Raw genomic sequence first — 13,325 nt, 5'->3', positions numbered from 1 at the left:
TGATATCAAATAACTTAGATTGACATTTAAAAGTAATTGAATACATCGATACTTGATATTGTTTACCAACCTGAATGGCCAGTTATATGACGCCCTGCAAGGGCGAGCACTGTTGCAGGTTTCACATCCTTCAGCGCAGGCCAGACATCTCAGGGCGGTCCATCCTCCCACGCCATTCCCGCCATCCAATTCTTCGCCCCTCTCCTGCCACGCCACTACTCAAAAAATAAACCAATTAGCAATCATGTCATTGAGATATCTGACACCGGTACGTTTTGGCACCACGTTGTTTATTATCTCTAAATAGCAGACGCTAACGCCAACCCTTTTGTTTAGAAGCGTACTTATTCATCGGTATAATCTGTGAATAATTATCGTGCCGAGCAAACATTCAATTTAAACTAGTTTCGAATACAAAAAAGAGCTTCAGTTTTAGCTGAAATCGAAACTTTACCGATTCCTTGTCTTCTAAGGATATTGTTTCCAGTCTCCATGCGATGATTGAAAAAAAAATTAGACTGACTTGTTGAATTGATCGAAAATTCACGTCACAATCCGAGACAGTATTGCTAATATAAATAACGCTATGCGTTTGTTGCTTTCACTGCTATGTATTGTGTGGCACATATCCGTCAGCCGCAGTTCACGAAAATATTCGATTTTAGCGCAGTAATATTCATAGCTTGTGTGTACAAACTTATGCGTCTTTTCTACTCATAACCAAAAATTTTATTTTGGCTGGAGATGAAAGAGAAAGTTTCAAATGGTCTCTAATAAATCAATTTAGAGAGGATCGGGGTTCCTTTCAAGTGCATAACGAGAGGGTAGGCGTTGGAAATAACACTGCTTCACGGTACGCTTAGTTTATAGAACAGATTTAGGTTTAATTAATTAATATTATTCACTGACCTTCAACCAGTGATCCGTTGAAGCCGTCTGGATGGGTAGGCGAATAAAATCCCTGTTTGCATTTGCAAATGTATGCCCCTCTCGCCCAACCGCCCCCTCCGCTGGATCCGGCCCCAGCGCCCCTTCCGGCGCGGTACTCGCACTTTAAGTCGATTTGTACAGTAAAATGTTGTCAGTGATTAATTTTAAATTGAGTTTAGTAATATAATAAGCTTACTTGAGTTGTGTTCTTTGAGCATTTGTGCGTGTCGTGAAATATAGATATTTGTTTGCTTTCCTTTATTGCAACCTTGGGCCTTTCGCACTGGTTCACTTCTAAATTCGATAAGTCCAAGTCTATCGATAGCACGGCTGTGACACTACAATATTATTAACCGATATGAGTATGAGCTTATTTTTTTAAATATCTATAATATAATAGTACAATTAACTGCTAAATATAAAATAATAATAAGCTACAGAAAAAAAATCATCCTATATGACATATTTTTTTAAAGATGTGACTTTAAGCCACATACAAAAATATATGTTACGTTAAGAATAAATATCATTCATGTCTATTTTATGTTTTTTTTATTACATATATATTTATGAATGTAGAGTAAAGTAAAATATTATGGGTTGCTCGATAAGTAATGTATTTTTTTATGTGGTGAATGAAGGAGTATGGGTACCGCATCGGAGTATAAACTCGAGAAGCTTCTTGATATGTACGTATTTTTATTAAATTTTCGCAACTGGGGAACTAAGTTAAAAATAATGGCAGTAACAACATTTTAAAACATAGGCTTGAACTAAATAAAAAATATTTAACATATACATACATAATAGAATATTTGAGTTTTATTTACATTTTTTAGATCAAAGCCTAACTGGCATCATAAAAACGTATTGTGCCCAGCTGGGACGTTTGTAAAAGGAAAGTATAATATGTTATATTCTATCATACTTTTCCGAGATTTTCAGAAAAAGTTCCCCTTTACAAGATTAAATATAAAATTGAAACTTAGTAATAGAGTAATAATCTGTCTGTTATCATATTTATGAATTCTTTTTACTGAAGCATATATTAAAAAAAACTGTACTTATAATGGAATATGCCTTGCTTTTATTAGCGTAATTTACAATATATATCAAATAAAAGTAATCATGGCGAAGAATTTATAATATAAATGCAATAATAGTGAATTTTAGACATTACATTTAATTTGAAAGCTTTTTTAATAAACATGTTTTATTAAAATCTTGAGGAATAATCAGATTTGTATGAGCAAATAGTTAATAAAATCAAAAGCTTTTGGTACAAGAACAAAGGAGCGGAATCTAATATTGATATTCTATACTTTGGAAGATTTCAATTTAAAAGCAGTAACAGAAATATAGTATGATTTTCGCTGATATTTTTATTATGATACATTTAAGTTATCTGTCTAGAACAGGGGTCGGCAACCTGCGGCTCGCGAGCCGCATGCGGCTCTCCAGTTCCATGCGCAAATATTAATAATTATTTTACTTTCAAAACTCATAAAAAAGATTATACTGCAAAAAAAAACTTTAAACAGGATAAAAACACTCAGTGAGAATAGGTGGAGTACGGACAGCTGACATTTTTGAAATGTGGCAACACTGTTCTGTTTGTTTAGTTATTGGTGCATATGAATGGTGGCATACGAATAAATATTATTTCATATTTAAAGCTATTATTTTAAATCAAAAATCTAATTTATATACCTAATACTAATCAAATACCATAATATTGAAATAAAAATGTTAGTGGCTCTTTAAATACCGGGAAATTTTGTAAATTGTAACTTTTGGCTCTTCCGTCTCAAAAGGTTGCCGACCCCTGGTCTAGAATATATATCAAACTATATAAATAGTCACTATTGTTGCTCAATTTGTTTAATGTAGTAAATATAGATTAAAAAATAAAATAAAATATTTCAGAATTGAAAAATGTGGACAAATAATTTTGCTGTCCTCTGAATTAGTCCTTAATTAAACCTACAGAATATAATAATTATGAAAAAAAAATCGATTGCAGAACTAAATCGAATCGGTCGAAAAAATATGCCACGACGAATTAGTCCACGAACTCTTTTATTCGTTGATTGATTCAATGCTTTTTTATGTTTAACCCTTAAATGCATGATTTTTCCAAATTCAAAAATAAAAATATTTTTTTAACTAAAATTAAGCTGAAAATAACGACAAAAATAATTTAAACAAAATTTAGGATTATTTGTGGATTATATTTATAAAAAAATGCTTGTTGTAAATATGCAACATCATGCAAAACGCGAACCAAATATATTAAAATTAAAAAATATAAGACACCACATTTTCACACATTGTTTGTGAAATTCCAATGCATTTCGGCATTTTGCATCTGTTCCTCTTGGTCAATATGGGCCAGTGTATACAATTGCATGTTTTGTTTATTTTATGCAACTATTACAATGATAGACCATAAATTAATTTTATTTCGTTTCATATCCACTTGCACCAATGAAAACAAATGTTGAAATTCCCAAAAATGTGACACATCTGCACCCAACAATTTTTTTAAATGGCATTATCACGCGTACAGAGATATCTATCGGAATAATTTTAAAACACAATGGCTCGGCGTTTGTTACACATATGTAACACTATGCAATAGAGTTTCTTTATTGAACGTAGACTGAGTTATAAGTGCCACCATGCCAACACCATGTATTTAAGGGTTAAGCAGTATTGAAGGGGCAAGAGAAACAAAATAATAAAACTTTAAGAAAATACCGTTTATTAGTGGTAATGATTTTAAAATATTTTTTTATCAAATGATGTTTTTGAATTTCATAATGAATTTCGAATTTTTATTTGATTTTTTATGTGTAATACTTAAATAAAATATAAATTTAATAATAATATAATATATCTTTAGTCGTTTACGAAATAGATGATTTCGAAGATGATTCAATCATTCTAAGATTATGATATAATATATTAGAGCCTTTTTAATATGTCACATACAAAGGAACATATTCAGTTTCATAAAGGCATTGTTGATGATTATGAATGAATAATATTAAATGAAAATTAACTACAACGTTTTAGAATAGCTCAACATGTTTATTACCATACCTGTCTAAAGTTAAACCGGACAAAACTACAGAATAAGATAGCAACCAACGGCTAGCCGCACAGCTGAAGTAAGGCGCGGTCCATTGTTCGATTCTGGGAATCGTAGAATTTTCATCCTGGTTGGTGATGTTCAATCTGACGATGCTTTTAAACCTATAATTGGATTGCGTCAGATTTCGTCTGTTACACAATAGGTGGGTTTCAAGTTTATACATATATACCAAGGGGTTGAAGCGTGCGGTGGAAGTTCGGCGATAGGAGCGGACGCTAAGCGCAAAACCTGAGGGATTGATTCTTCCTCGGATGCTGGAGAAAGTACTAAAGCTCTCGCGTTCATAGTCCCGGCATCGCTTTGGCTCAAGCTCTTGGTGACTGCATCTAGTACTTCTGAAAACAATAAGCGAGTCGTGTATTTATACTATGGCTTCGTTCCTACTGTCCGCTCTAAAGGATTTCACGGATCGATGGTCCGACTCAAAGGACCCTATTGATGAGCGGTTAATTAGATAATCGCAAATATCCAGAGTAATATACACAAAGGATGAGATAAAAAAAATATACACACGCAGAATTCACAATTGACCTTTCACAACTCGGATATAAATATAAGCAACGGGATCAGCGGCTTGTAATAATTTATCGAAGAAGTTGCGCTTAACTGATTTCCGACTTTTTGTTTATCTAACAGCTCAAATATTCAAAGCATTTTTTTTATAAATATTTAATATCAGAGAAAAACTTTCGGTTCTGCCTATTCCTTACAGATTATATTTAGTTATGTTTTAAAATTAATGGAATGGATTTCCACTCAGGATTTTATATTATCCCGTTCATTAATTATAAAAAAACGGTTTTACTTTATATATTTTTATTCTGTTCCTTCGACGCTTTTATGAAATATTACTGTTTAATTATGCATTAAATATAATGTGTTTGAGTTTTTTATAATATTTTATATTAATATATATTTAAGCATATTATATAATATTTATATAAAAGTGTGTCACATTAAGTAATTTTAATTATTTTTTAACAGGAATAAAAAAATAACGAAAATGTAGAACATTACGAAATTTACTTGTTTAGAATATAATCATAATCTTTTACTTTTTCGGAGAATAATAAGTATAAAAAATACCAAATAACATATAAATTATTAATAGCAGTTTAAAGTAATTAGTATTTTATTATTTACTACATCGTTTCAGAAACGTTACAGCATTATTAATTTATTTCACAATCTGTCTTTTGACAAAGAGTGATTCTAATACCTATTTTTTCTTCTTGCCTTGTTTAATAAAAACAAGGGAAAGATAATAACAGGCTGGAAGATACCCAGTGGAATGTTTCTTTACTTGTCCTTATGTTATTTGCTAGTTTATTAGTAGAGTTTGATGCAATATATAATATTTACACGCTGAAAGCTACTTTTTTTATTAACATTATGACACTTATTAGCTCCTTAACTAGTTTATTAGAATATAATTTTATTCTTTTTATGTATATATTTTTCGCATAGAGCATATCACTTTCGCATTGTACTCGTTGTGGAATATACCAAGTTTTCAAACCTTTGTATAATATTTATATTTGACCTGAAGGAAGCACCCCAGACCTGAGCTCCGTAGGTACATACTGGATCATAATTATTTTGGATATCAGTATTTTATTTTCTATTAAATAATACAGCTTACGAAGCTGGAGTCACAGTTGCTTCCTAATATTCCAAATACGAGTTATCTAAGTCAAACCTCTGTCAAGGTGAATCCCTAGATATTTTGCACTGATTGATGTTCGGAACGCTTTGCCATCAAGGAAGAGTCCCTGTCAGCGTGAAGGTAACATCAATAGATTATTTAAATAAATTCGTATTTTTGTCTGTTGTGATTGCTTAAAATATTCATATAAATGTGTATGTATACGATGATCCAATAATTATATATAAAAAGTATCTGTTTTAAATTAATCTTATTAATAAAAATAATTTTAAAATACTCGACATTCAATTTAGACAAATGTTCTATGTTTTTTTTATTATTTAACACATGTAAATACTAAAAATTAGATAAATAAAAAAATGTTTCGATGAAATTAGCTGTACTTTAAGTTAAATTCGCGCATTTTTAATTTTTAAGGTGAGAGATGTAAAATTAATAAATTATCATTGAAAGTTAAAAATAACACCTCGAATGTCTGGAAAATCATTTTTTAATACCATTAAGCAAAAATATGCATATTTATCAAAAGTATATTATAATAATGCGAATAATATTTTTAAAATGTTCTTAGACTTACATATAATTGCCATTTTGTACACAAATATGTATTGTTTATAAATTAGCCACGCCATCCTAGGGATTATTTTTTAAAAATGGTTAAAAATAATCACATTCTTTTATTGCGTTTTATTATGTGTTGTGGCATGAAAATTAATAAAAAAATAGTTGAAACTATAATTATATTTAAATTAAAAAAAAATATCGAAAGCTTACAATCAAACTTAAAAGTATATAAGTAGTAAAAATCCAACGACAATACATATTTCTTTGGTTATATTTTTTGTGAGTTTCATACGAAAATATTTTACCATTTGAATCACCTATATATGTATTTTAACATCTGGATATAATACGTAATTCAGAATGAATAGATTCTTTGAAAAAAAATAAAAGCCTACAGCTTTTGTTTTGTTCCCTAAATTATGAAAACATTTAATAATAAAGCAAATATATTCGAATCGTTTGATAATTCGTACAGTACATTGAAATAGGTGCATTCTGAATAGAAACGTATATAAAATACGTTTTCACATATTATTAATCCTTTACATTCTTCAGCAATTTTATTTTCTGTTTATTTATTTGCTTTCTCACTATAGGCTCTTGTATTAGTTCTTCTGCGATGTGGCACATTTTTTTTGGTCTTAAACAGTTCACCGAAATGATTTTCCCATTTTTTCATTATATCTGTTTTTATAATCAAAATTTTAATATTTTTGCCTTTAAATGCATTAAGCCATGGGTGAAAAGTTTAAGCTTGTTTTTAAAATATTTGATGGAATTTTCTCTTATTGTTATTACTATCTCAATCTTATTTTTTTAAATTGTACTACTTTTATAAATTTATTTATAAATTATTAGTTAAATTATTCGAACAAATAGTGCATATTTAATACATCCATAATTTTTCTCCTAATCAGACTTAATGTTTCTCGTTTTATTAAACTTCGGCATGGGTTTATGAGAGAGAAATAATTATTTGACAGGCGCCCCACGATCGATCAGTAAGTGTCAGCGGGAGTATTGTAAGTATTGCCACTTCATATTAAATGATAACAACGCAAAAAATCGACTTTCAGTTACTTATATAAATTTAATAAGTGATAAAAATTATTTATTAATTTTAATTTTTGGTATTTTCCTCTAAATACATATTAGATAAAAAAAATTATCATATTTTCTTGTCGACCACTATTCTAGCCTCTAGAATCTAGGGTAATATATTTATTAATATATATTTAAGGTCGGAATAGTGTAGTGTGTAATGTATAGACTAGTAATTTTTATTTATAAAAATGCGCTCTTACTAACTTTTATATGATTATAAATTAAAATAAATAATTCATAATTATTTATTATATATAGAAGTCATAGATTCCCAGACTTTTAAACTAGTGGATAATGCTTACTTGCATGTATTCATTATGTCTGATTGACTTACCCAATTGGTACAGATTTACCCCGTTGTAATGCATTGGGCTCACAACTATTAAACAACAACGGAATAATAATAATAATATAAATATTTTAAATTGAGAACACATCATAGAAATATCATTTATTTAATTAAATTATGATATAAACAAACATTAAGATATGTATTTTAAAAAATACAGCATTGTCCATAATAATAAGGCAATCATTAAAATGTTGTATAACTCTTTACAGGTTCATAATCTGACCGAAATATTTTATCAGATAGTTTTAACCGTAATTCTGAGTACTATACGAAGGAATTTGTCGTTTTTAATTGCTCACTTGAGTTTTAAAATATGATTGCAGGTCTAATTGCTCAGTATTGCTTAAGTAACCGTTGCGTTTAGTTGCGTTCATCATTTTTTTTATTATTTTTTAACATTAAAAGAGCGAATATAATTTTATTGCATATTATTGACTAAATATATCGGAAATTAATAAACATGCAATTCAAAATGCTTTGAAACGGTACAACGAGTGTGGTTCTTACAAAGAAAAGCCAAGATCTGGAAGATAACGAAAGACAACTGCACAGTAAGATCGAATCTTGGTTCGCAAGTCCATAAAAAATTGTCTTCAAAGCTGGCTGCTGAGGAGGGCCATCCATTTTTTCGCGGAAGGTGAGAATAAGGCTTAACGACTTGAGACTCAGAAGTTTTAAAGCCCGACACAAACCGTGGCTTTCAGAAATAAATAGAACTCGAAGATGAAAATGAGCTCGAAAACACGATTGGACATCTGAGGATTGAGTGAAAGTCATTAGTTCGATAAACACAACTTTAAAGTAATTTTAAACTAAAATTGATTAATATAAAAAAATATTAAAAATAATAAAAGCAATAATTTTTTAAAATAATATATAGTACACGTGCGTCGAAGAGTGAAAGAAGAATATCGCCGATTGCGTAGTACCTAAAGTCAAATATAATGGCGGAAGTGTTATGGTCTGGGGTTGAATGGCAGCAGCATGGGTAGGAAACCTGTACATTTGCGAAGGTAATATGAATAGTGACATTTATATTTCAATGTTGGAATCCACTTTCATGGATTCTTACTGAAAAATATTTCTAAGCACAAACCACACTACCATCCGATTCCAGCAAAAAAACGCTCCGTGCCATACTTCGCAAGAGTTGATTTGCGTCAAAGGGTTTGACACGTTTAGAAGGGCCTACACCAGATCTAAATACTGTAGAGAATTTATGGGCAAAGGGAAAGGTCTCCCAACACAATTGCAAATCTAAAATTGAGCTGCGAGAAAAATTGCAGATGAAATGGAGAAAATTCTGCAAGTCATTAGTTGACAATATTCCAAAAAAGGTTGCAGTTGTAAATAAAAAAAACATAGGGTGGGCCTACATTAAAAAAAGCTTCAAATAAACGTTACAAATAACCCTATACGTTTTTTTATTTTTAGTTTAACGATTTTTTAAAGATATAACACATTTATTAGGGTGTCCCATTATTATGGCCAAGCCTATAGATAAATCTATTGTGAATGAATTGAATGAGTTCTTGTTAATATGTAGAAAAAACTAAATTATTTTTGTTCATAGGTACATAAGAGAAAAAACTTTATCATGTTCAAATAATTTTGTCAAGATATGTATAAAGATTGTAAAAAGACGAAACAAAAGGTTTTCCAACAGTGTCTTATATATTTTAACCGCAATAAATTTTATTTTTTCCCACATTGATTTTTTAATACTTAATTTTTCTTCGCACTGTGGATAATTTATTTTTTATATATACAGATATAAAACTGACTTACTATTTTATATTACGAATTTATATAACTGCTTTTACTTATAAATGTGAGAATTATTTACGCATTTCTGGATCAGGTATTCAACAATACATCACAATACATTTATATTATACAATGGCATTCAAATGTAATCCTACGTCACATAATAACAGGGACGCAATCGATAGCAGTCGACATTAACCCTCTTAATCCAGTTGTTAATATATTCCAGATGCGTTTCATCTCTGGCTGGGGTGTAGAGCACCGACAACCTTGTGCTTCAAACGTTTGCCCGTAAGGGGCTCGACCCACCCTTGACTTACTTTATGAAAATAAGAAAAACGGGAATTACCTTGCGGAGCGTCCGTGCCTAGATTGCGAAGCAGGAACGCGGAGAGATCTGCCTGACGACGAGCATTCAGATACCTTCCTGTGTCCAAGTAGACGGAGAGCGGTAGCCAATCGTGGGTCACGCAAACTGCACCCCTGGCTCCTGTGCTGACTGCATGGATGGCCTTCAGGGCGGCTTCCTTGTCCCCTGCTTCCGCATCGTCTCCCTTCGCCGAAAAAAACAAGAATCATTTTTTGTTCCAGCGTAATAAAATTATATTACAAGTACCTCCGTGAACGTAAACAGGAGCAGCACAAGGAGCGGAAACAGCAGAGACTCGTGGGGGTGGGAAGCCATACTGGTCCATGAAAGCCACTTTGCTGCCGGGCTGTAAACAAGCATTAATACATCTTCACATGTACTGGTTTATTAGGACGGGAAGGTTCTAACGGGGCCGAAGTTTAACATTGGCGAAACTTTGCCAATAACTCGTTGTAATAACGCAATATTCCTGCCGGAAAACTGTGGTCAATTTCTCAAGAGGGATAATGCTGCCGAGATGCGCAGTTTATTTATTGCGTTGTAAAGACGAGTCAGAACGCTAATCAAACTTTATAAGGATCTTTAATTATCTTACAAAATAACAGGTGACAGCAAAGATGAAAATTAATATTATTATTATTGTAAATATACATCTGAAGCAAAACAAGTTGATTAAACTCTACAAAACTTGACCAAATCAAAATTTTCCCCTTATAAATTTATCATAATTAATTAAATTAATCTGTATATTGACTATGTGACGTAATACAGCTATTTTGCGTTACATAAAGCTCTTTGTGTAGTCATCACATCCATCCCTTAACTTAATTATTAAAACAATTCAAGCACATTTTTAAATAGTAAAAATATGCTTTTCTTTAAAAAATGAAAAAACTAACGAATATTCAGCAAATGATAACAATAAGGTTTACTTATATGTAAGTTTTTAAATGAATTTGTTTTTAATGCGATGGATGAACTGTTAGGGCTTCCGGGTACCCGCACTTTTTTAAAAGAAAAGAATACCCTGTTGTTTTAAACGGGTATCCGGTTATTTTAATTTAAATATAATATTTGATTTCTCCATATGAAATATATATCTCACATCATTTTCAAGATGCAAAATTCTCCGGTTATTTTTTTTCGCAAAACCCATTTAGAGATTAAGTGGGTAGTGAGAGCGGTATATCGAAAAGGGACAGGAAATACATATGTTATTCACAATGTAAGTTTTGACACATTTCGTTACGGCATCCACAAACATTTGCCGTTTAATAAAAAAATTAAAATGCGAGTGCGTATTTGCAAAAAATACACACGGTATACTCGGGGGGACGGTTGTATACAAAAATATATTTAAATCTATTGTAATTGTTTACAGTCGGTGATTTATGATCGTTCCAGTCTTACCCATTGGTTGATGGGTACCACTCAATGAAATGTGAACAGATTTTTTAAAATTATACCAATTCAATTTTGATACCAATTACACTGTTATAATTATTTGATTTGATAATTAATATTTATTATGGATTTATAAGTAAAAAAATATTTTTCTTTACTTTTGCAAGAGAGCAAATTCTCCATGTACAAAAAAACTGAGCTTTCAAGTTTAAAACCTGCGAGAGTTGACAATGTTCGGCACTTCATAAAGTTTCCGTAAAGCATTTGACTTATAGTAGAAACACATTTTTGTTGACAACAAGATATTGGGTAAGTAGAGCCATTTTACGTATTTTTACGATAAGCAAATTCATATACTAAAATTGTCCTACGCGCATGGACAAAAAGCGGTTCTGAAATATTTATTTTTCATATTTTATCTTACTTTAGTTTTATGGCAAAATTAAATCTTGATTGGACTTTACAATGTATATATTATGAGTAAAATTAAATCTTTCTTAGATACAATTTTATAAAAATTACATTAGTTTCATCTGCAGTGTAATATAAGTTATCAAATTGTTTATCTGTTATTCTATAAATATTTTTATACTGATTAATTTATCAATCATAATAGTTTTGTAACAAACAATAAAATTAGCCTCCATGTAATTAATTTTGAAGTACTTTTACTTGTAAACACTTTCGACTGATTTATATTATAGTAAATTTCAAAGTTTCGTTTTAATTATTATATACTTATAAATATTTAATATTTTAACATCTAAAACTAATATTTAATATGATTTAATTTAAATCATAAAATAATATTTATGAAATTTTCAAAGTCGACAGCCATTATTAAATTTCATAGAATATATATATATATATATATATATATATATTAATAATTTAATGCTTAAATAATATATGTACAGGCGGCCCTCGACTTTCGGACGTTCGACTTTCGCACAATTCGCTATTTCGCACATTAAAAAAAAAAATTAAAAAAATATAAACATGAGTAAGAAACGGAAAAACTTGTGTAAAAAAACACAGCAAAAAAAAAAACATGGATGAAATGGAAAATCTTTGCCATCGTGGATCGATGATCAACATCAAAAAAATGTACCTCTGAGTATTTCAATTTTTCAAGCAAAAGCTCTTAGTTTGCAAAAAGATTGGAAGGATAGAGTAAAAAAAGATTTTAACACGGTTTTTCAAGCAAGTAACAGTTGATTTTACAATTTTAAAATGAGGTATTCTTTTCATAATATTAAATTTACTGGAGAATTGGCTGATGCGGATAAAGATGCTGCAAAAGAATTTATTTCCTAATTATCCAAAATTATTAAAGATGGAGAATATTCCTCTAGTCAAATATTTAATGTAGATGAGACAGATTTAGTTTGGAAAACTCTTTAACAATGAAAAATATGAATGAAGCCTTCACGCACCTTGACAATTTTTTAAATATTATGGAAGATTGTGATCCCAATGGAGAACGCATATCTCAAGTGCGTAGGGCGATCAATAAAAACATGGCATGTTATAAAATACTATATAAAGAAAGAAAAAGAATAGTGGAAAACAGTTAACTCTTGATAACTTTTCAAAGGAAACACCCGCAAACCCCACTTAAACGTGTCTCTTAAACGCCTCTTAAACATCTTATATTTACTTGATAAATAAATATTTTAAAATACACACAATTTCAATTTTTTTTACTTCCCTCGACTTTCGTACATTCAACATTCGCACACATTTTCAGTAACCAATTATGTGCGAAAGTCGAGGGCCGCCTGTATATACAATATAAAAAATCTTCGGACACTGAATCTTTAATTCAAGAAATGAAAATATCATTATTTCGGTTATGAATGCTACCAAAGCAAAATAAATGGATTCATTTTCAGAATCTGGAATCTACTGGTAAAAAGGTCCAATATTAGAAAATCTTTTTAATTGCTTGCAATCTATTCAATCACATAAAGTGAGCACGTATTTTTCGTTGCTGACAAATTTTCATCAA

At 30.3% G+C, this 13,325-nt stretch overlaps 1 protein-coding gene across 3 annotated transcripts in view; it reads right to left on the bottom strand.

Moving 5' to 3' along the window:
* LOC148227473 (putative G protein-coupled receptor CG31760) overlaps positions 1–13,325 on the bottom strand; it is a 76,020-nt gene that overhangs the window by 24,930 nt on the left and 37,765 nt on the right. For all 3 annotated transcript variants that reach the window (XM_088201235.1, XM_088201236.1, XM_088201234.1), the window contains exons 2-8: positions 10,157–10,256; positions 9,890–10,094; positions 4,257–4,422; positions 4,036–4,188; positions 1,127–1,268; positions 910–1,051; positions 71–215 (exon numbers count right to left, since the gene is read on the bottom strand). In XM_088201235.1, coding sequence (XP_088057361.1) covers positions 71–215; positions 910–1,051; positions 1,127–1,268; positions 4,036–4,188; positions 4,257–4,422; positions 9,890–10,094; positions 10,157–10,225 — 1,022 coding nt within the window. In that variant the 5' untranslated portion in view covers positions 10,226–10,256. The remainder of the gene's footprint in view (positions 1–70; positions 216–909; positions 1,052–1,126; positions 1,269–4,035; positions 4,189–4,256; positions 4,423–9,889; positions 10,095–10,156; positions 10,257–13,325) is intronic.

The sequence above is a fragment of the Plectrocnemia conspersa genome, unplaced genomic scaffold, assembly GCF_051122295.1.
Source record: "Plectrocnemia conspersa isolate PC_06_02 unplaced genomic scaffold, ASM5112229v1 ptg000013l, whole genome shotgun sequence".
Taxonomy (NCBI): Eukaryota; Metazoa; Arthropoda; class Insecta; order Trichoptera; family Polycentropodidae; genus Plectrocnemia; species Plectrocnemia conspersa.
Note: the sequence above shows the minus strand (reverse complement) of the source record. Positions and strands in the feature narration are given on the sequence as shown.